Below are 24,546 nucleotides of genomic sequence, written 5' to 3'. Positions count from 1 at the left end.
TCATACTTTTCATGTTCATACTTTTCAGTTGGCCAACATTTCTATAAATCCTTTGTTTTTATTGGTCTTCAGTAATATTCTAATTTTCTGATATGATGAATTTGAGATTTTCATTTGTTGTCATTTGTAATCATCAAAATTAAACGAAAAAAAACATTTGAAATATATGAGTTTGTATGTAATGTATGAATATAATATACAAGTTTCACTTTTTAAATGGAATTACTGAAATCAATCTACTTTTTCATGATATTCTAATTTTATGACCAGCACCTGTAGAAACACAAATTCAAAGCCTGAAGAATCAGCAGCCTCTTTAAAGTGACATTTCTTAACTAAATGATAACAGTACTGCTGAGTTCGTACAGGTGAAAGTTGTTGAGAAGTTTGGAGCAATTTTTATTATTTCTTTAATAAATCAGTAAAGAGGCCCTCATGGTCCCTGTCACTTGTGGGTCCGGAGTCTCAGTAATAAAATATTTTTTCTGAACCACAGATTTTACTGCTGTTTGTTTTTTGAACCGACTCTCCTGAAGAGTCCAGCTGTTGTGTGATTTCCTTCTCTGGCAGTAAAAACCAAAAGCTGTACAGGAATTTTATATTTCTTTTTTTGTGCGTGTGTCCAGAACGTCCGTACATTCTTGTCATAAATCTGAGCGTGTTGTTTTGTCACAGTGCTGCACATTCATGTGTGTCTGGTGGTGGGGCGGACGGCGTCTTCAGGTCCTGGATTGTTGGATTTGATTTTGGGTGCAGTCTAATCACTGGTTTTCATCTGCTTGGGGCTGGCTCGGATTTGCAGTGAAGATCAAAAATAGAATCTGGATTGTTGATTAATTTGTTGAGTGGATGAAACTTTGCTTCTACGCGCTGCTGTTTGTGTTCAGTTTTCTGTACATTTCTTCTTGTTTGTTTCTTGGTTTGGATTCAAACCAACAGTAAGACTCTTAAAAAAGCCCAAATGAGGTGATTTCATACAGACATTTATTTTGTGAGTTTAAAACCTGAACAACATGATGGCTACCAAATAGAAAAAGAGTTGCAATTGAATACATCTGTAAAAGAATAAATTTTGCTTTTCTGCTTAGCTCTTCTGGTCTGAATTCATTATATTTGAGCCACAGATGGGGGAAAAAATAATTTGCAGATCTAGAAAATGTGTCTCCTTAACTAGATTTGTTTGTTGTTGTTTTGAGATTTATTGACAAGAAGAAATGTAGAGAAAAAGCAGATGAAATGGGAACAGAACCAATTAATCAACTGACTAATTAAGCAAATGATCAAATCATATGATTGTTTCCCAGCATCTGAAAGTGTTACCTGTTTGTTCCACCTGAGAGTCTGACAGCAGGAGCACCTGGGTCTCACCTAGTCTTATCTAGGTTACCTGGTCTTTGTTAGGTCATATGGTCTCACCTGGGCCACTGAGTTTTACCTGCTCTCTCTTAGGTCATCTGATCTGACCTGGGTCACCTGGTCCTTCTGGGTCTCATGTGATCTCAGTGGGACTGACACGGTCTCCCCTGGGTCACGTGGTCTCACATGGGTTTCTCCTGATTGTACCTGGGTTATCTGACCTCACTAGGCCTCTCCTGGGCCACCTAGGCTCACCTGGGTTACTTACTATGGCATGATCTCTCTTTGTCTCACCTGGTCCCCCTTCTCCTCACAGAACCGCTTTCCTGGCCAGCCTGGCAGCCTCTCAGTGGGAGAAGAAGAGAAGAAGTAAACACCTGAGCCAGTCCTTTCTGCCCTCGTCTGATGACGCCATCACCCTGAGCCCTCAGCTGCCAGAAAAACTGGGTGGCTGTGTTTCGTCTGAATGTCTTGGTAAACCCTCACACACCATGTTTCAGCGCATACTGGTGTAAAACTGAAAAAACAATTTATTGAAATGTTAATTTGCTAAATATAATAAAATATTATTTGATATATTAAATAATATAAATTTATACATTTTAAATTCTGACTCTGTAGGTGTTGAAATTTGGACATTGCACATCCACATTTTACTGCTACAGTTTAGTATTTACATTTGAGTAATTTCTGATGCCAAGTACCAATATACCAATATATAAGTACTAATCAGTGACGTGCTGTCAGGTGAAGCATGATGGAAAATAATTCAATTCAGTTTATTTATATAGCACCAAGTCACAACAAAAGTCGTCTAATGGCACTGTACAAAAACATTTGCATACATTATAAAGAGGCAATTAGTAAAAGTTATCTAAGGAAGTGAGCACATTGAAACTTCACTTTGTTTCAATCTCACATCCTGAGCAGCATGTTGGCAACAGTGGAAAAGAAAAACTCTCTAACACATGATCAACAGTATAAAAAGGTACCTTGCAACATAAGAATCAACTCTTGTTTTTTGTTTTTTTCAAATTCACAGTGAATTTTGGATTCTTTCAGATCAACTTGAATCAGTTTTATTGAATGCTAAATGATAAGTGATCATTCCTGAACATGGAGGAAAATAAAACATTTTGTTAAACATTTTCAACATGAGTAAAACGGAGGCTCTTTTAACATTTGTCTCCACATCTGCCATTGTTTAGTTTGACATTAAAGCCACTTCTACTTTGGTATCCTTCCATCACCTAAAATGGTAGAGAAAAGAAACCACCGTTACTCTTACTCATTCATGTTTGTTTATATTTATCAATTTGTTTCTATCATGGGTATTCATAGTTAATCAACAAGAATTTTAATAACCTCAAAGTAATATACCGTATTTTCCAGACTATAAGGCGCACTTAAAAGCCTTCAATTTTCTCAAAAAAAACAACAGTGCGCTTTATATATGTAAGAAGTCGTAATGTTTTAGTACAACTTTTGTAAACTACAAAGCCGCACCGCTTGCAGCATTAAGGCTCAGTTATAGTCACACTTTGTAGTGTCACGCAGGGCTCAGTGTGCGAGCGGTGTAGGCATTTATACTTGATACTTACATCGGTGCAGTATCTTTCCGTGAGTTTTGAACCATTTGATTATCTTTGTGATCTCTCATAGAGAGATCGTATAAATGCTGATACAGGTGAACCAGCTCCGCTAGAGCACCAAAATCGTCCATTTTGAATGGAACGTGGCGCACGCGGTTCAAGCAAAGTGATGTCTTACATATGACTAAAGTTTGAAAATGGACCATTCATTGACAGTGCATCTTATAATCCAGTGCATCCTATAGTGCGGAAAATATGATATGTGCATCATAAGTAATATATTATACATATCACTACTAAAAACATTCTTATTTCAACATTTTCACTTGTTTTTTATTAGATCTATTGTAATGTTCTTTGGTCAGCTAATCACAAACAAGTGTAAACTTAAAACAGCCTCAGTTTAACTTGTGAAAAATTTATGTTAAAAACATTTAATGCTTCTTTTTTCATTATCCCTGAATGTTAAGGAATGATCAATTATCAATTAGCTTTCATTCAGACTGATTCATGTCTTCATATTTATCTGAGAAAATGCAAAATGATCTCTAAATTTATCTCCTTTGTTAGCACTGTTTTTGAACTCAGGGGTCATGTTGGTTTTTTAGACATTTTATCAAATTGCTTATGCTAAAAGTGCTATATTTTGTCCCTCCTCTGGACAGTTCTTACAGTTAATTTGACTATTGTTCACTTTAAACAATACTCCTGACTACTGAGCTGAGAGGAGAGCGTCAGGCTGCCATAAAATGGCATTGGTACTGTAGTATCAGAACACTTTTTCAAGTACAAGTAGTACACACTGTATCGGTATCTGTGCATCACTATTGGAAATGTTTAATAAAGTTAAAAAACTTTTTTTTTTCTTTTCAGGTTCAACATCCAGCAGTTTGGACTCAAACCAACTCTCAGACTCCCAAAATGACCCAGGTAAGATGCCTGTTACCCACGATGCCCTGCTCATTGTTTCTTGCAAATTCTGAGTGTTTCTCCTCACATCCTCATGATATCTGAGGAGGAAAAGGAAATGTTAGTTCAGTTTGTTGTAATTTTGTTTGCTGATTAAAACTACTAACAAAACACTTTTACTATAGTATTTTTTATTTCTTTTTGAATTTAAAAGTAAAGTGAAACTAAACTAAAACACGTTGATGTGAACTTTTGGCTTGTGTTTGAACCTGTGTGTGTGTGTGTGTGTGTGTGTGTGTGTGTGAACTTGCTTGCAGCCCTGTCTGTGCAGGAGTGCAGCACACTGTCTGATGATAGTAAGTTTGTGTTGGACATGATCTACTCAAACTCCTCTGCCGCAAAACCTCTGAGCCCATCCCCTGTTAAAGCCAGTACCACAGAAGAAGAAGAAGAGACCTCTAAGGCCGGTGAGAGAGCCCACGTCTCCACAATGATATTTTAAAGAAAACAAAGATCTGAAAACATGGGTTATTTTTATGAGTCTGTTTTTTTCTTTGATAAAAGCAATAACAGTATTTACATGCTCTTTCATATGTTCTTATTTTTCTTTCATCATGCTGATGGTTCTGGTTCTGATGATCCACTTTGAAATGTGAGAAAATGTGTGCAGCTGTGCCCTGGTGGTCAGACCTCTGTGTTTTCCCTCCTTTCAGGTGAAGATCTAAGCCGTCGTGTGTCAAAGCATCTGTCCAACTTCAGAGCATGCTCAGTGGAGTCCACCACTGCCAACGAGACCAGCGCCTCCCGCAGGGCAGAGCTGGAGACTCTGGAAGGCGCTGCTCAGACGGCCCGGGCCCGGCTGGCTGAGGAGAAGCGGGTAAACTAACTTAAACTGTAGACTGATGAGTAAAAGTGTTGATAGACCGACAGGTGTATTGATACTGTAGTAATTTAGGCTACACACTCCTTGAAAGAATTCTTAGCACCCACCACCTTTTATGACACTTTTAGACTAGGATGATCTCACGCTGAGAAATGATGCAGTTTTACTGTAGCTGTTTTGGTCAAATATTGAAAACAACAAGACTGGGCTGAAGCAGTACTGCAAGTTAGCTCTTGGAGTATGGGTTTGGGATGACTCTCAGCTACCACCACACCACATTTTAGCTCAATATCTATAAAACTGACTGAGTTCTAGACGTTTTGTGTTCGCAAAGGTTTATTTGCTGTGGTAGCCATCTTCAGTGAATTTTTGTTGTGACTAACAAATGAGATCAGGCAGGAATCTCTGTGGACTATGATGTTTGCAGATGACATCGTGATCTGTGGTGAGAACAGGGAACAGGTGGAAGAGAACTTGGAGAGTGAAGTGAAATTTATTTATATAGCACTTTCCAGCAACAAGGCGATCCTGTGCTTTACAACATAGAAATAACAATCAGGTACAGAATCAAATACAGATAAAAACATCAAAATCAAATATAGAAATACAGAAATAAAAAACATCAATTATACATAATCTAAATGAAATATAAGATAATCTAAATAAAGTCATGAAACTAAACATATCTAAACATGAGCTAAGACAGTCAAAATATTAGCTAAGATAATCTAAATTAAATCATGATAAAGCTAAAACTTAACTAAACAACAATCAGGAATCTAACAATCTAACAATATCTGAAATATGAGGTAAGATAAACTAAACTAAACTAAATGTACAGGAAGGCTAAATAAGCCAACATAAACTCAAACATGATAATCCTAAACTAAAGGTACAAGAGGCTAACTAATAGTACCATAAAGGCCCGCTAACAACATACTTGCCAACCGTCCCGCATTGGGCATTTAGCCCCTCCTGTCCCTTGTCCCGCATCACCCTGTGCGGGACAGCCAAAAGTCCCGCATTTGGCCCTGGCCTTGCCTGGCAGCCTGTAGCTGTGCTTCAGCAGAAAACACACACAGCCTTTTTGTCACTTTAACGCTATATTTAGCAAGTTTTCAGATCCCGCTAGCATTTTTTTATAGCCACTAGCGACAAATCTAGTGACTTTGGTGGCTAAATGTGAGAAAGCACTCATTCTGCAGCGTACCGTAAGCCCCGCCCACTTCCCCAAGCACTGATAGCTGTCAGTCTCACAGCAGAGAGAAGACCCGCTCCACTTTGTGTCCACAGTGGCGCTCCCGCGCGCCCCCTCGATGTTTGTGTGTATTTCTGGGAGTGGGTTTTTTAAAGGTACCAAGAGGCTAACTAATAATACTAAAGGCCCACTGACAGCCAACATAAGAATTGGTAAAATAACTAAATTAAGATATTGAGGAAGGGCGAGAGGGAGACCGAGTGGAGTGACAGAGACGAGGCAGAGATGGTGGAAAATGTGTGTGTTTGTAGAGACTGTGGAAGACGTTGTGGTGTGTGTGTGTGTGTGTTTGTAGAGAAGTCCATAAATCACATCACAGAGGCCATTGTCTTTGATAATATGTTGGAATGTTTATCAGCCAGCCCAGAGCAGATCCACAGATGTCCTTAGGCAAGGAGGGGGGGGGGGCAGGCAGGCAGAGCATCTTGTTTACATAAAATCCAGGGAGAAATTGAAGATAGCTGGCCAGACAAGGTCGGCATAAGGGAGTCAGATTCACATAACAATAATTGTTTTCGGTCAGGTCGACTTATGTTTTCCGTCTGCCTTGAAAGTCTTGCTGATACTTCTCAATGGCAAATCCAAACAGCCAAATTCCAGGTCCATTCTGCCTGTTCAGAGTGAGCAACTTTCTCCAAGATTTATCCCATTTCATTCCTGAGTCCAGGAACCGCATTTAGCCTACGATCTTGTAAAAGGATCGCATCCAACTTGCGATTCTGCTCCCGTAACATCACAGTCTGAGTGTAGATCGCCGTAGATAAAATCTTTCTGATAACTAAACTTTATATGGTAATTCCTGCTGAGCTTTGAGCGAACTCATTGTTTTTCAGTCCTTTTTTTGTCATAGTGCTAAAAGAAATGTTGAGAAAGTCCTGTTTTCATCTGCTGGAAGTAAAATTTTAGCAGTACTGGTCAAGTTCTTAATGTAAAATCCTTTCTTAGTGATGTAATGTTCCTCAAATTTATTGATCTGGTGGTCTCTTTAGGTTTTGTAAATTCTAGTTTGACGATTTGCAGTAGTGGTGAAGTTTGAGAAGCAGCAGTGCTCATCCCTCACATTGTTAATATTTCTTTAAATCTCGTAATGATTGATATGTTCATATGAACAGATTGTCCAGATGGATCAGATGGGTTCAGATCTTTCAGTTTGTAACCATTAAACATTTCTGTGTCCCATCAGAAGTGTTTGCTTCGGCAGCAGAGCAGCATCGATGTAGAGATGCACACCCGCCAGCTGGAGGCGACTACGTTGGGCCCCGAAGGTCCCGCCAACGCCTGGAACCAGCTGCATCTGAGTGGCACTGCCCTGCGAATCAAAGACCTGGACTTTTCTGACCTAGGGGATGAGGAGGACATTGACGTCTTGGACATGGCTACCCTCAACTCCAGCTCCTCAAATTCTTGTCTCTCGTCTGTCCCTCCTCCTCCTCTTCCCCCAGGCGTCCCTCCTCCTCCTCCTCTTCCCCCAGGCATCCCTCCTCCTCCCCCACCTCCCCCAGGCATCCCTTCTCCCCCACCCTGTCCACCAAGAGGTGTAGTTCCTCCCCCACCTCCTCCTCCTCCTCTTGTGGGTGCGCCTCCCCCTCCTCCCGGCTCCTCCTCTGTGTTGCAGCGAAAGAAGAAGACGGTAAAGTTGTTCTGGAAGGAGCTGAAGCAGGCAGATGGACCTCAAAAGTGTCGCTTTGGTAAGGGGACGGTGTGGGTGTCTCTGGACAAGGTGGAGGTGGACACGGCCCGTCTCGAACACCTATTCGAATCCAAGGCCAAGGAGCTGTCTATCGTCAAGGTAACCAGAATGAGATTACTGCAGCTGAAATTAATGTGGTGTAGGGACATCTTCAGGCTGAAACAGGACAATTCTGCTGTGTTTGGTCCTGTTCTTTTTGTGCTTCTGACCTCCTGGTTTTGTGCAGAAAGGACCAGAGATCAAAACGTCAAAGATCCTGGTTCTGGACCCCAAGAGGAGTAATGCCATCAACATTGGTTTGACCGTCCTGCCTGCCGTCCATGTCATCAAGAGTGCCATTCTCAGCTTTGATGAGTTCGCCATCAATAAGGAGGGAATTGAGGTAGGGCCCACTTCCTGTCTGCTCAGGATCTTTGGATCACATCTATTGGTGTTTGGTGTTCTGTACAGCCCTCTTCTCCTGTCTCGAGCAGAAGATCCTCAGCATGGTGCCTTCAGAGGAGGAGAAGCTGAAGATCCAGGAGGCTCAGTTGGCCAATCCTGATGTCCCACTAGGAGCAGCCGAACAGTTCCTGTTAACACTGGCCTCCATCAATGCCCTGACCCCCCGCCTGCAGCTCTGGGCTTTCAAACTCAACTACGAGGTTCTGGAGAAGGTTAGTAGCCTGACTACAGGTCACTTATACAAACCTTCAGTGACGTGGTCCAGCTGGACAGCAACTTGGAGACTAAATGAAGCTCAGCAGTAACAGGCTCATAATCATCCTTGACTTTCTTTCTCCAGGCATCTGCAGAACCTTTAGCTGTAAGATTCAAATACGTAAGAAGTTATGTGTCAGATCTGACAGTGTCGCAGACACACAGAGCATTGGCACCAAGAGTTTTCTAACGTTTTCAATCAGATATTATTAATGTTTTAAAACCTGAAAAAGAGCACCACAAAGATAGCGAGGGATGCACCAACCATCAGATGATCAGTCTCAAACTGAAACCTGTTTTTTTCCTGTCTATAGGCACTGCTAAGCACTAGTTTGCATCAACAGTCACAGGTTCTCTATGTTTTAGGAGTGACGACTTAAATAGTGTTTAAAATTAAAGTCAAATGGAGGGGATTCCTCGAGTAAGATGGAGTAGAGGCGGATAATTTAAAGCTCCTGCAGGTTTACTAACATATTCGTTCTGAATTCCACAATTGCTACTAACTGCAACGTAAATTGGGTTATCAAAGAGTCCGGACCATAAAGAGCTCTGTTTCAGTGGACATTTCTTGATAAATGGCGGATAAACTTTGTAAATTCAAGTACGACGGCAATACGGCGAAGCTAACTGCTAACACCAGAGCCACGAGGCAGCGTGCTCCAGAGGACGAAGACCCACATCCCAAGAGCTCTAGTATGAGTGAGGAGATGAGAGCCGATATCCTATCCTCTATACGCGGGGAAATCTCTAAAATTATAAGAGAGGAAATGAGGAGTGCGCTGTCTGAAGAGGTCACTACTCTCAGAGCTGACATACAAGCTGTGAGGGCCGAGATAGCTAGCAATGCCGCTGCTATCCGCGCAGACATTACCTCAATTGAAACGGACATGGAAGATGTGAAAGGCGGACTGTCTACATGGTCTGATGAGGTAAACACATTGCAATCCACCGTTATTGAACTTCAGAGCGAGCTGGTCAAGATGCGGGACAAATGTGAGGACATGGAGGGGAGGATGAGGCGCGGAAATATCCGTATAGTTGGCGTTGCGGAGCAGCCGAACTCAGCCGATCCTAAAGAGGTTTCTAAAATTATTAAAGAGGTGCTCCAGATGGACCGGGAGGTAAAAGTCGATCGTTCACACCGGACAGCTGCTTTGACGAAACCGGGAGGCGGAGAAAGACCTCGTGTGATCATCGCCAAGCTGCACTATGATGGAGACGCCGCTGACATCCTGAGGAGAGCCAGAGACAAAGCCCCGCTGATCTACCAGGGTAAAAGAATCGCCATCTTCCCGGATTACACCACCAGTGTGGCCAAGGCGCGCGCTGCCTTCTCCGAGGTACGGAAAGTTTTACGGGGACGGAGCGATGTCCGCTTCGGATTACTTTATCCAGCAAGACTCAAAATCACATACAAAGAGGACAGCAAGGAGTTTCGGGATCCTGTGAAGGCCATGGACTACATACGGAAGATCATCCCGGCTGCAATATCTGGGTCTGAATAGTAAGGAAAACCTTAAATGCTAAATTGGCAGGACTAGTTCCAGTAGTTTTCAATTTCGAAAAAATGTGCCTTTGGTTGCTTAAGCCCTAAATGTGATTTTGTTAAGCAATGTTACCTCTCCAAACTGGCATTTATGTTAGTAAGTGACTGTGCTACTTCTAACCTTGTTAAACCACTAAGACATAATTTGCCTTGATTAGGTTGTATTATTGTCATTAGCAGAATATTTGTTACATTGTGGTTACTGTACATATACCTATGTTCTCCTGCGGGAGCCTGGGCTTCCATACTCCTATCTTCTCAGTCGATTTTTTTGTTCTTTTTTTTTTACACATCCAGTTCTCTTCTGGTTGTGTTTGTTGCTGCTTTTTATAGTGGCTAGGGACTTAAACCCACTCCCTTGCATTATGTTAGCAATGCAAACTTTTAGTTGTGTTTTTTGTGTTTTGATCCTTCTGTTCCCCGAGGATCTTATTGTAACTAAAAAAGCAGAGCTTCTGAATCTTAGTTTTGTAAATAGTGTACAGCGAAGCCTTACTTCCTATCCGTTCCTTTCCATTTCTCGGTTCTTACATTGTGTTGGTGATCAGCATTCATGTTACTTAAATGTTTGGGTCCATCTGTCAAATGGCCATCACTGTCTCCAACACAATGTTTTCATATATATATATTTTTAATTAAAACAGTTATGAGTACTCTAACTTTAATAAGTTATAATGTCAGGGGCTTGCATAGTCCTTTTAAAAGAAAGAAAATTGTACTGCAACTCAGACAATCAAAATGTCAGGTTGCTCTGCTACAAGAAACGCACTTATCTGATTTGGAACATTCGAAATTAAACAAGTCTTGGGCTGATAAAGTTTACTACTCGTCACATTGTTCTGGTAGGAAAAGGGGGGTGGCTGTACTGATCCATAGGCAGATTAATTTCACGGAAACGTTAGTACATAAGGACAAGGAGGGTAGGTTTATATTGGTAAACGGGATAATTGATGGAACAGCAGTTTCCTTTGTAAACGTATATGCCCCTAATGAAGATGTTCCAGGATTTATTAAGTCAGTCTTCAATATGATTGCTGAATTCAGCTCTGGTCTACTGATTGTGGGAGGTGATTTTAATTGTGTGATGTCTAACATAGACAGGCAACCAACCTCTCACTCTCACATATCTAAGATGGGCAAAATACTTAAAACTCTATCGGTGGAGGCTGGATTGGTGGATGTATGGCGGTCCAAATTCCCAAAGGAGAGAGATTTTACATTTTACTCGAGCCGTCATGCCTCTTACTCATGAATAGATTATTTTTTTACTGCTAAAGCCGAATTACACAGGATTGAGGATATTAGGATATTGCCCATTACAATTTCAGATCATGCACCTGTTACTGTCAAGTGGAATATAGGACTGACACCATCATTTAAACAATGGAGACTTAATGCCTCTCTCCTTAATGACAAGGAATTTGTTGCATTTGTCAAATCAGACCTTAAAACTTATTTAGACATAAACAACACGCCGGAAACATCTCCTATCATGTTGTGGGACTGTGCAAAAGCCTATCTGAGAGGCAGCACATTTCCCTCCAGCTTTACCAAGTCTTGCCAATCCCCACAGCACCAATCCACTCTTACCACCCCAAATAATGAACAAATAAGGCTCAACTTACTTTCGAATTCCTATAAATCAACCATTTCAACCAATATTTTTGGATTTTGTCTTTCTGTAGTCTGAGGGAGAAGGTAAGCATTTCCATTTCATATATTTCTTCTACCGTAGCTGAACAGTCTCTCCGTCGGTGGGCTCCCACTAAGCCAATTTCTTGTTATTTATTTCTTTCCTGCTATCAAAAGGTACTTATCCTGAATGTTAAGCTCATTTGGTAAATTACATAAATATATAATTTGAAACTTGTGCTCAATTTTGAAACCAAGAATTACTCTTATCTCTTTAACTACATTTAACCAGTAGGAATAAATCAGTGGGCAGCCCCAGAAAACATGAAAGTGGTCAGCCATCACATTATCACATTTTCTCCAACAATGCCCAGTTACTGCCCTACCGGTCTGAGAGAATGTTCTTTTGGAGGTTATAAAAAACCTGACAATATTCTTCCATGAAAATTCCCTCCAGTGAGTGTCCTGAGCTAGTGTTGGTAGAGTTGATTTGGCATATGTTTAGCCACTCATCCTCTGTCAGTGTTATTTTTGCCTCCCTTTCCCATGTATTTTTGATATATAATGTTGATGTGTTTTTGTTGGCTTCTAGGCACACATAGTCTGGACAGGCTCTTTTTGTAAGATTTACCTTTTATAAGCATAAATAAAGATATTAATGAGGTCCTGGTCATGTCTTTCCCCTATTTTAATGTCTTTATTAAAGTGGTGCCTGAGCTGTAAATATCTGAAAAAGTCTAGTTTGTCAAGGTGAAATTTTTCCTGCAACTGTTGGAAACTTTACAGATCAGTTTCAGAGGAAATCACGCAGTACGATGTAATGCCTTTTCTGGTCCATTCTTTGAACCTCGAATCTATTTGGACTGGCACAAAATCTCTATCATGCTCAATCCATCTTAATAACCGTGTTTTCCTCTCTCTAAACCTAGAGATGGTCCGGTTCCACTCATTGAATTGCTTGGTAGGGATTTCTACTGATAAACATTGGAAAAGATATAACAGTTGAGGTAAAATTATCATTTTTATGATTTCTATTCAGTTGTACAAGTCGAGGGTCAGGGGAGCCCACCTGTCCAAATCATTTTTTACTTTATTAGTCATAGGACCATAATTTGCTTTGTATATTTTGTTTAGCTTTTTAGTAATATTGTTGCCTAAATATTTCATAGTTTTTGTGTTCCAATTAAATTTGAAGCGATTATTTATATCTTCTCGGGGTGAGTAGTTGAAGCATAGGGTCTGGGTTTTTCCAATATTTAATTTATAATCTGAGTGAACACAGATTGGTGGAGGCAGGACATGAGGTTAGGTGGACTGGCATCTGGGTCAGATAGGGTCACCAGGACATCATCAGCGTATAGACATGTTTTATATTCTCTTCCTTTGAATACCATTCCCTTGATTTCTGGGTCTTCCCTAATTTTTTAAGCAAGTGGCTCTATAAAAAGTGCAAAGAGAATTTGGCTCAGAGGGCATCCTTTCAAATTATTTCTATTTAAAATGTCGAATAGATGTAACGCTCGCCTCACATTATCCTGTGTTCGTCTATTTTTAAGAAATCCTGTTTGGTCTGTGTCTATCAGTTCAGGGACAATATTTTCTAGTCTGCTGACAATTATTGAAGTAAATATTTTATAATCGGTGTTCAAAACCGAAATGGGTCGGGATGAGCTACACTCAGTTTTGTCCTTTCCTGGTTTTGGTATAACGGATATTATTGCTTGTTTCCAGGATGGTGGCGTCTCACCCCCTTTAAGCACGTGATTAAAGCATTTTAACGGCAAAGGTGTTATAGACGTCCTAAAAATTTTATACCATTCAGCTGGAAATCCGTCTCCGCCTGGTGACTTGCTTTCAGGTTTGAGATGGCTTTATTGATCTCTGCTGGTGTTATATCTGTCAATATCCATTTATTTTGCTTCACGCTAATTGAAAGGAGATTCAAAGAGTCTAGAAACTGCTCCACTGAGGGAAGTTCAGTTAATTCAGGTTGACTATATAATTTCCTGTAATACATTTCACATGATTTATGTATTTCATCTGGTGAGAAACACATCTGGTTGGAAATGGGTTTTTTAATTTTAAAAATAGATTTGTCTAGCTGTTGTTGTTTCAGTCGCCAGGCTAATATTTTTTTTGCTCGAGGTCCGTTTTCATAATAGGTTTGTTTAATATATTTGAGGTTAAGTATCACCTTGTCGTTGAGTTTCTCATTTAGGTCCTCTTTTATTGCAGCAATTTGCTGTAGTAGAGCAGGGTCTTTAGTTTCAAAATGCTTCTGCTCTAGAGTATTTAGCTGTTTAGTCAGGTCATTGAATTGCTCAGATTTCTCTTTCTTCTTCCTTGATGCCCACATTAGTTTTCCCACGCAGTACTGCTTTTGCAGTACTTATGCCTGAATGATTCAGTCTGTGGTCAGAGTTCCTATAAGAATGTTCATGTACAACCCCAATTCCAATGAAGTTGGGACGTTGTGTAAAACATAAAAGCAGAATACAATGATTTGCAAATCCTTTTCAATCTATATTTAATTGAATACACTACAAAGACAAGATATTTAATGTTCAAATGGATCAACTTTATTGTTTTTTTGCAAATATTCACTCATTTTGAATTTAATGCCTGCAACACATTAAACAAACATTAAACGTAAATGGTTAAAGACATTAGCCAGACTGTGGAAAATCAGGGTACATAAACCATTATATTGGCGACATGTAGCGATACGACAACAGGCACCGGCCAGTTACATGTATCAACCCAGTTTGTGATGGATTGCGCATTCAGAGGTGAGGTGAGGCTCGTTGCTGCTGCACCTCACATTTCACCCTTGTATTTGAACAGGAAATATGCAATTTCAGCGATTTTGACTATTAAAATGTTTGAAAATTAGTCATACATAAAGATCAGTGGACAAATATTAATATTCATTTTATGTTATCATTGTTCCCTGAACACACGTTCCTGACTTGGGCTCAGGAACATTTCAGAAAAAGATCGTCAGTGAACACAGTTCGTCGCTACATCTACAAGTGCAAGTTAAAACTCTACCATGCAAAGCCAAAGCCATATATCAACAATACCCAAAACTCTGCTGGCTTCTCTGGGCCTGAGCTCATCTGAGATGGACTGAGGTAAAGTGGAAAAGTGTCCTGTGGTCTGAAACCATGGACGTTGTGTCCTCCAGTCCAAAAAGAAAAAGGACTGTCCGGATTGTTATCAGCGCAAAGTTCAGAAGCCGGCATCTCTGATGGTATGGGGGTGTGTGTTAGTGCCCATGGCATGGGTAACTTGAACATCTGTGAAGGCACCATTAATGGTGAAAGGTACATACAAGTTTTGGAGCAACATTTACTGCCATCCAAGCAACATCCCTGCTTATTTCAGCAAGACAATGCCAAGCCACATTCTGCACATGTTACAACAGCATGGCTTCATAGTAAAAGAGTGCAGGTACTAGACTGGCCTGCCTGCAGTCCAGACCTGTCTCCCATTGAAAATGTGTGGCTCATTATTTAATTCAGTTCAATTCAATTCAAAGATACTTTATTAATCCCAAAGGGAAATTAAATGTTGTAGCTCGTAATTCTGGTTTCGGTAAAGAGTTGTTATAGATGCTAATGGCTGTGGGCACGAAGGATCTCTTGTAGTGGTCTGTCCCGATGTGTCCTCGGCCCTGATGTCCTGAAAGAGCCCAACCAGGTGAGCCTCGCTGGCCTCCTGCGGAGCCATAACGGCTGAGCTCTGGAAGCTCAGGTTGGTCTTGAAGTCCTGGACGATCTCCCGGATCAGGTGCTAGAAGGACAGCTTCCAGATGAGCTGCTCAGTGGACTTCTGGTAGTGGTGGATTTCCTTGAGAACCACGGTACCGAGCCTGTAGTGGTGAGATTTCTTCACTCCGCTGGCTGGGGCGCTCTTGCTGGCGGCTTTGGTGGCGAGCTGCTTCCTGAGAGCTTTACCACCGATGGATTTACAGGCAGTCTGGTTGGTTCTGGCCATGGTAAGCGCCAGTGGTAAGGAAAAGTTCCGACTAGCTGAGATGTCCTCGTTAACGGAAGCTGACTTAACAAAACATTTGGCAACATTAACGAGGGTTAATGTTGAAGAAATTGCCTATTTTCGGTATGTACTTAAAATTTTCTGCGTTTCTGGTGTCTTTCTCTTTTTTAAATTTCCATTTAGCACGCCCACTTAGCTTCTTTTTTGTACACTGAGCGGGTTGCATAGCAACGCTTGACGTCACCAGCTCAGTGTACATTGACTGGCGTCACCTTTGACCCGCCTCATGCGGACTGACCAATGGGGAGAGGGTCTTAACTCACACTCAAAGTCACAGGCAAGGCAGCGGTCTCTCTGTGCAGTACAAGGCTCAGGCTGACAGTTTATCATAAAGCGGGAGATAACCAGATATTTTGCTACCCTGAGCCCTTTAGAGGTCGTGGGCCCCTGGGCATTTGTCCAGTTGCCCATACGGTTAATCCGGCCTTGGCACTACCTGAGCCACTTGTGTGGGTTGTAGAGTCCATCTCATACTAAAGTGACCAAAACATCAGCCAGAAAGCATAGGTACTGAGAAGTGGTCTGTGGTCCCCGCCTGCAGAACCACTCCTTTATTTAGTGTGTCTTGCTAATTGCCAATCATTTCTACCTGTTGTCTATTCCATTTGCACAACAGCATGTGAAATTGATTGTCAATCAGTGTTGTGTCCTAAGTGGACAGTTTGCTTTCACAGACGTTTGATTTACTTGGAGTTATATTGTGTTTAAGTGTTCCTTTTATTTTTTTGAGCAGTGTATTATTTTTATTGAGATAAGAGTCCAGCCTTTTTATAGATATTTTTCTCCAAAATTTTTGAGAATTGTGGTAGCAATGATATAGGTCTATAATTTGTTAATATTTGCTTGTCACCACTTTTATGGACTGGAAACACCTTAGCTATTTTCATTTTGTCAAGAAAAATTCCAGTTAAGAATGATCTATTGCAAATATAGGTGAGAGGTTCAATAATACTATAAATTACTTCTTTCATAATTACAATATCAATCTCATTACAGTCTTTGGACTTATTATTTTTATTTTTTTTTAACTACTTCTGTTGCTTCACTTTCACTTACTGGTTCTTCTGGTTGGACTGTCCCCCGCTGTTTGTGGTGTTCATAGACTGGATCTTAAGGCGCTGTCATGGAGAGGAGGGTATCTGGTTTAGGAACCTCAGGGTCCTGTCTCTGCTTTTTGCAGATAATGTAGTTCTGTTGGTGTCTTCTACCCATGTCTTTCAGCGTGCACTGTGGTAGTTTGCAAAAAGTGTAAAGCAACTGAGATGAAAGTGAAAAAGGTGAAATGCTCACTTCGAGTTCAGGTGAGTCAGTATATCAAGTAAATGAGTTCCAGTATCTGGGAGTCTTGTTCATGAGTGATGGCAGGATGAAGCAGGAGATGGATTGATGGATCAATCATTGCTTTGGTTTGTCATGGTGAAGAAGAAGTTGAGTTGAAAGGCAAAACCCTAAGTATACTGGTCCATCTACATTTCAATCCTCATCTGTAGTCAGAAGGTGTCGATCATGACCGAAAGAACCCAAGGCTGAAATGAGCTTCCTTCATAGGATGGCTGGGTTCAACCTTAGCTATGAGGTGAGGAGCTTTGTCATCTGAGGGGAGATGGAGAGTAGAGACTTTGCTCCTCCAAATTGAAAGGAGTCAGCTGAGGTGGTTTGGCCATCTGGTTAGGATGCCTCCTGTACGTCTCCCTTTTGAGGTTTTTTCTGGACACATCCCACTGGGAGGGGACTCCTAGGGCAGATCAACAACTCACTAGAGTGATTATATATCCTTTCTGGCCTAGAACGTCTTGGGATCCCCCAGGAGTAGTGCACGAGTGTCTCTGGGGAGAGGGATATCTGGGTTTCCCTTCTGGGCTTGTTGCCTTGCGAACTGATCACGGGTAAGCAGTAGAAGTTGGATGGATAGAAAAACTGCTTTCTGGCTCAGTTATTAAAGTTACTGTTTTAGAGCCCAAAGGTTGTTAGTTTGATTCTAGTCTATTTTCTTTAAAACATTGATTAAAATTTAGGTAATTTTAAATTTTCTGAGGCTTCATATAGATTTTCCTGCCTTTTTGTTTTTCCAGCCTGTTTGTTTATCTAAGCTTTAATAAATGAAATCACCTGTTTAAAATGTTGTTGATGACACTGAACCTCATAAGGTGTTGCAGCGTCAGAACCAAGGTGTTCACAACAAAGCAGAAACATTCAAATTCAGTTTGTGAATCCAAGAACAGAGGCACCACATTATATTTACAGTATGACTCAGACACAGACGTAGGAGACATCGATCATTTAACATGTTGATTCATCACATTATAGATCCTCTGTGTTTGACATGTCGGACATTCTGCGTTCCCCTTTGCAGGATATTGCAGAGCCGCTCTTTGACCTGAAGCTTGGAATGGAACAACTGGCTAAAAATGAAACCTTCAGGAGGATCCTGGCCACACTGCTCGCTATTGGAAACTTCCTGAACAGCTCCAATGTGAGAACACAAACACCAGAAATGTCACATATAGATCTGGCACAAAAGGTCCAGAAAATCTGGTTCCTATGCAGTCCTGAAAAATCTAGAGTTGGGTAGTAACTGGTAATAGTAACTGGTATTACAATGGGAAAAAAGAGGCAAATTTGTAATTTCATTGTCAAACCACTAAAGCAAAGTTTTGGGATCAAAATTGTTTTTTGTTTTTTTCTATTTTATTTAGTTATAAAATAAATGTAAAATTATAGTTTTAACCCATGAACAAAGCAAAAGTGATATTTTGTTACCTAGTGTAACTGTTTAATGTGCACTGTGCACAGTGTTGTTCTTTTTACTGTGCACAGGTTTTGTTTTTTTGTTTTTTTGCTACTTGAAGCATACAGACAAGACAGCTTCACCATTGTAAATTTACTGTAAGTTTAAATACATTACAATATCAAAAATAGCTTTAAAATTAACAGAAAAAATGATAATTTGGGGTATGGAAATGTTTGGAATTTTAAATTTGATGTGTTGGAACTAAAGTGACATTAAGAATAAATCTTGAAGTACTGATAATATCCAGACAAAACATCAACCTCTATCACACTAGTCTCACTGATGATCATCTGAACTCTTTCCAAAAATGCCCCCAGGATAGTTTTTTTTTTTAAAGCTTATTCAGACTAGGTCAAACTTCAAACTAACTTTAGGAAATGTTCTGTTATATACATTTTCAACACAGATATTTTCACTTAAAGTGGATATTCTGTCCGTTCTTATCTCACTGATCCTGTATTTTCCAGCAATTTCTAAAAATTTACAGTTAAAGTCATGGAAAAAAAGAAAGTCCACCATCTTTTGATTCTAGGGGTAAATAAAGATCGTCTGGTTTTTATCAGGTTCTAATTCAAATCACCTTAGCTCGTCTTACGACATAGGTTTGGAAAGTTTAATCTAATTGAACCTCAAGACTTCTGGAACAATGTTCTTTGGACAGATAAGACCAAAGTACAGATATTTACCAATAATACACAGCATTAGTTACATCATACCAGTACAAATATGCCAGCATGGTGGTGGAGGGCTGATAGTTTGGGCTTCTTGCAGTCACTGAGTCGTCCATGAACTCCTCTGTAGGATTCTGGAGTCAAATGTGAGGCCATCTGTCTGACAACTAATGCTTGGACCAAACTGGGTCATGATGTAACAGAACAATGATCCCAGACAGCAGCTAACCTACAACAGAATGGCTTAAAAAAAAAAGAAAAGAATCAAGGACTGTCCTAGAACTGGAATTGTGATTTTCTGTTTATAGTAAACTTCTTAAAATAAATCTGGTGCTTTGAAAGTCATCTGTGAGTTCAGAGTCTGACCAATCAGAATGTTTCCTGATGGGACAGGTGATGGATAAGGATCTGAATGGTGTGCCCGGTTGTGTTTCTCGTTATGAATGTTCAGATGGATCAGCTCCACCTCAGTCTGTTTTATCTGTAAACTCAGATTACTGAGCTCTAATCTTAGTCTGTGTCCAGGCCAAAGGCTTCGAGCTCAGTTACCTGGAGAAGGTGGTAGAGGTGAAGGACACGGTCCATCGTCAGTCTCTGCTGCACCACACCTGCAGCCTAGTGGAGGACAATTACCCGAAATCCTCAGATGTCTACTCTGAGATCCCCGCCATCACACGCTCAGCTAAAGTAAGTGTCTTTTCCGCCACTTGCTGTCTTGCTTTTGCCGGAGATGACTTCAAGGATTGTTTTTTTTTTATTTCTTTGTTTGTTTGTTTTAGGTGGACTTTGATCAGCTGGCAGAGAATCTGAAACAGCTGGAGAGACGCTGCAAAGCATCATGGGACAATCTGAAGGTGGTGGCTAAACATGAAACCAAAGCAGTGCTGAAGAACAAGATGACAGAGTTTCTGAAGGACTGCACCCAGAGAATCATCATCCTGAAAGTAGTCCACAGGAGGGTCATTAACAGGTAACACACTGGTCACTTTCACCCTGCTCCAAGGAGGTGCCTGGACTCTTACCTCTTCCTGTTCCTCCTGCTGCAGGTTCCACTCTTTCCTGTTGTTCCTGGGTCAGCCGTCCTCCTCCGTCAGAGACATCAAGGTGACCAGTTTCTGTCGGATCATCAGTGAGTTCGCTCTGGAGTACCGAACCACACGAGAGAGAGTTCTCACAAAAAAAAAGAAACGAGCCATGCACCGCGAGCGAAACAAGACCCGAGGAAAGATGATCACAGAGGTAACAGTACAGGGTCAAAGGTCACCAGCAGGAGCCTGAACCAAAACATGACAGCTAGGTTTTATTCAGAGTTCAAACCACATCAGCAGGATGAATCAGTAGCTTATTTCTGACAAGTCATCATTGTCTGAAAACTGATTAACATCTGGCTGCTCGTTAACATTTGGCAACCTGTTAACATCTGGCAACTTTTTACCATCTGTGTGTTCGTGAACATCTACTATCTTATCATTTGGTATTTTGTTATTAGTTTTTACTTTTTTTTGTCTGACCTAATAACTTAATTTCCAACTACTCTCCTGTTACTGCTACTGTCCTTCTCCCACTCATCTCCTCCTCTTTGAACAGACGGTGAAATTTTCTGGGGCAGTGACTTGTTCAGACAACCCCTGCCCCGTCTCCATGGCAGCGGAGGCGGAGCCTGATCAGGTGGAGGAGCATAAGAACATGAAGAACGTGCTGATCAGTGACAGCTCCAGCCTAAGTCTGGAGCAGGGAGGTCTGAGGCGCTCCAGAGGCGTTCAAAGTAAGAACCAGAGAACTTGGTTCTGCTCAGTCCAAACTGAGACACATTCCTCCTTTTTTCAGACTTTTATAATTAAACCCATTTTGGATCAGTTAGCAGACTTTGTTCTGAGTGTCCGACTCCCTAAAAGCTTTTGTTATTCTGATGAAAATTAAAAACAAAAAACACAGCCAAAACCAGAACTTTGATAAAATCAAAATTTTTACACACACACACAGACATATATATATATATATATATATATATATATATATATATATATATATATATATATATATATACAGTATATATTCTTTTAACTCTTTAAGTGAAATGAACACCATCCAGAAGTCTGTTTCTAAATTCTTCTTTAATCTGTGAAATTTCTGAGTCTCAGTTTGGTACGGGTCCCAGCTGATCCTTTTCCTGTCTTGGTGCTGCTTCTGGTTGATGTTCTGGTTTTGGTCCTCAGGTCTTGGCAGGGTGAGCCCTACTCCAATGACTGGTTCCAAAGAGGACATGACCATTGCTCAGGACGACACCACGGACGAGATTATGGACCGACTGGTGAAGTCTGTCACCCAGATCCCCTCAGACAAGGCCGCCAGCCCAAAGAACCGCAAACGGTCCCGCCTCAACAGGAAGTCATGTGAGTACAGACGTGATGAAAAGGTTGATTTCAGAATTAAATGAAGGTTTCAATCAGAAACAGATCAGTGAGGGAGAAAAGCTCATAAAATGTTCTGCTGCAAAGATCTCTAAAGTTTCTGAGACATCTGTGGTTCTGCCCAGGGTTGAGGGCTCAAACCCTTAGCAGGCTCGGCCCGGTTCAGACTATTTGAGACACAACAACAGCTCTGTGTCCAAAACAGGCTGGCATCAGCTCTGCTTCATATCAGTGTTTTCACTTCCTCATAAATCTGTCTTCGGCTGATAATCAGCAGGTGTGACATCACGCTGCTGTTTGTTTCCACCTTATCCTCCTGAGCATCAAAGGTCTGATTAGAGACAACATGAAGTCTGAAACTAAAAAAAAAAAGGTGCATAACCTAAAATAGTGTTTTGCAAACCCTGCACATGATAACAGATCATGATTTTCAACAGTCTTTGGTAGTTTGGTCACAAACCATCAGAATTCAGTGAGGCTGCAATGAAAAGTTCACCCATTTTCTCATACTTTTGAGTTTCCAACAGTCAAACAGTCGCAGCCCAGAGACATGTTGGCTTAAGTCCTACAGCAGTGAGAGAGACACAGGGTGAAAAAAAAAAAAAAAAATACATACACTTTAATGTAAAAACTGTGTAAGAAGTGGAAAGACTGTGGGAATAAAGAGTCTTTCAAAACCGTTAGAATGTTTAGACAGATCAAAGTTAAAAACACATCATCAGACTCCAAGTTGAACAATCTGAAGTAAAATCAACAAAAGTGATCAAACCTAAACTGTGATTGTGTAAAAACTGTTAGATCTCAAAACACCAGTCCAGTCATATAAAGTCCAACTTTTCTGTGGCTTGTTTAAACTTTGAATGATTTTTCTGTGAAGTCCGAGCTGCAGAGCTCTAAACAGGGCTGACTTTTACAACTTGCTTCAACTAAATATGTCAGATGATATTCTCCTGCCAAAGGTCTCAACACACAGTTTCTGAACATACATGTTCAAGCATGTTCAATAACAAGCAAGTAGTAAAATGGCTGCTTCAGTCCTTCAGAATTAAATCAATATTAAAAAAAATGTACACACTGAATAAATCTTGTTTTTTCTCATGTTTTTTTTTTAAATAAAACTCCAGTTATTCAAACCTTCTTAGTTTTAAAGAAATCACAGTTTCAAATTCAAAGTTTGTTTTGTAAACTTTATTTTTTATTTTTTTGTAAATGCTAAAATATTTATTTTCTGAAGTTGATATTTTAGCTGAAGAACTCAATATTCATGAAACAACTTCAGTGAGTTTAACTCATGTTTTGAAGTAAACTTTTCAGATGTGGAATAAAAAGCTGCAGCTTCTGATGAGTTTTCTCTCTGTTGTAGTGAGGAGGACTCGGAAGAGCGGGATCAATCTGGAGATAGTCCAGGCTCTGGGACTCAACAGCACCAAGACAAAGTCTGAACAGAGACTGGAACCTATGAATAAATCAAGCTATTGATTGAGGCTGAACCCAGATCAGCTGAGAGAATTCACCAGACATCGTTGGATGTTTGAAACCAGATAAACTTTCCTTGTGGGGCACATTTTATAAGTTTTCTCCTCCACTTCACAAACGTCTGATTTCAGAGCAGCCGAACATATTTATCATCATCGACATAATACGAAACAATGACAGAAAGTTTGTCCTAAACGGAAAGAGTGATGAGTTTATTTAACTTGACCGTATAATCCATCAGGTCTTCATCGGTTACTCACAGATGTTTTACATGAGAAATGGTGTTTTCTGGTTTTTAGCTTTTTTACTGCAAATTCGCTCTTTTGTCCTCAGAGGTATCAGGGAAGGTTTCATGGAAAACCAAGGGTCAAAACAAACAGGTTTATAATCTTTAACCTTTCAAACGGTTACAGGAAATGTAATACAGTTTAAGGGTTGAACATTTTCAGAAATTCAAAGGGTTACAAAAACTTTGAGCTATATGTAAGCAAAATTATCACTAAATGTGTTTCAGTAAAAACTGAACGATCTTTAACACATTCACTAACATTTTACTGTTGAAGCAGGAAACTGTTAAACTCCTAAACTTCAGAGAAAGTAAATCAATTGAGCAAATTTATTGATACATTTAAGTTATTTAAAATGGACATTTTTTAGCCTGTATTTAACTATTCAGCTTTAAACTGAGTCTGTCGTCAGGATGTGTTAAATTATTTTATTCTTTCAGACATCAGAAAAGGAAACAGAATGTCAGGTACAGTGTTCTAAACGTCACCAAAACCTGAAATGTAAGGTCACAGAATCGTACACTAGTTTTGTTTCACACCACCTGGGTTCAGGTGTTTTTGCTCTGGTTTTTAAACTCAGGGTTCACAGAGTTGTCGTGTCAGAGTTCAGACGAGAAACATTTTAAATCAGTCACTAAATTCAACAAAACCATCTAGTCACTGCTGTGGTACAAATCTGTTGGACACTTCACCTGCTACAAGATACTTTGTTCACTTGTGTTTATACACAAACACTTTGGGGTGTTCCTGTCCTCCTTCCTCACTGACAAAGTGATGAAGTCTCTGCTTTAACTTGCACATTTGGATGAGCATTTTATGGAAGTTTGAATGTGTTTCTGATGTTAATAAAAGTTTTCAGCAAATCACAATTTCTTATTCCATGTGTATCAGTTATAGGAAGTTTCTGCAGAATTGTTGAAGGGTACCAAAGGACCTCCAGCCTGAAGCTGCAGCATCCATCAGCTTTCTTCTACAAGGACCAATAATAATTTGGAGCTTATTTTTGTAATAATCTGAGCTATGACAGAGCCAGACTTGTTTTGAGTCTCTGAGCTTTATTTTGAAGCTTCAGGTTCAAACCTCTTCCTGTTTGCTCTTTTAGTTTTTTGACTTTAAATCCTGAATCCTGCCGACCCTCTGACTTAATTTTCCTGAACATCAAAGGTGTAAACACAGAAGGAAGAAAAGTGTGTTGGGTAATATAAAAGCCAGACACCATAATTTCCTGTGTCAGTGGTTGTCATGGTGATTCCAACCTTTTTGGGGAGAACAAAAAGGGGAGGGAC

At 40.3% G+C, this 24,546-nt stretch overlaps 1 protein-coding gene across 6 annotated transcripts in view; it reads left to right on the top strand.

Moving 5' to 3' along the window:
• The window catches only part of fhod1 (formin homology 2 domain containing 1), a 75,492-nt gene extending 51,363 nt beyond the window's left edge, over positions 1–24,129 (top strand). For all 6 annotated transcript variants that reach the window (XM_017434880.3, XM_017434879.3, XM_017434883.2 and 3 more), the window contains 14 exons: positions 1,673–1,830; positions 3,822–3,878; positions 4,175–4,324; positions 4,571–4,734; positions 7,182–7,787; positions 7,915–8,070; positions 8,162–8,344; positions 17,978–18,097; positions 19,612–19,773; positions 19,866–20,056; positions 20,133–20,325; positions 20,674–20,851; positions 21,303–21,479; positions 22,861–24,129. In XM_017434880.3, the coding sequence (XP_017290369.1) occupies positions 1,673–1,830; positions 3,822–3,878; positions 4,175–4,324; positions 4,571–4,734; positions 7,182–7,787; positions 7,915–8,070; positions 8,162–8,344; positions 17,978–18,097; positions 19,612–19,773; positions 19,866–20,056; positions 20,133–20,325; positions 20,674–20,851; positions 21,303–21,479; positions 22,861–22,976 (2,611 nt within the window). In that variant the 3' untranslated portion in view covers positions 22,977–24,129. The remainder of the gene's footprint in view (positions 1–1,672; positions 1,831–3,821; positions 3,879–4,174; positions 4,325–4,570; positions 4,735–7,181; positions 7,788–7,914; positions 8,071–8,161; positions 8,345–17,977; positions 18,098–19,611; positions 19,774–19,865; positions 20,057–20,132; positions 20,326–20,673; positions 20,852–21,302; positions 21,480–22,860) is intronic.
• The last annotated feature ends 417 nt before the right edge of the window (positions 24,130–24,546 follow it).

This window comes from Kryptolebias marmoratus, linkage group LG15 (assembly GCF_001649575.2).
Source record: "Kryptolebias marmoratus isolate JLee-2015 linkage group LG15, ASM164957v2, whole genome shotgun sequence".
NCBI lineage: Eukaryota > Metazoa > Chordata > Actinopteri > Cyprinodontiformes > Rivulidae > Kryptolebias > Kryptolebias marmoratus.
Note: the sequence above shows the minus strand (reverse complement) of the source record. Positions and strands in the feature narration are given on the sequence as shown.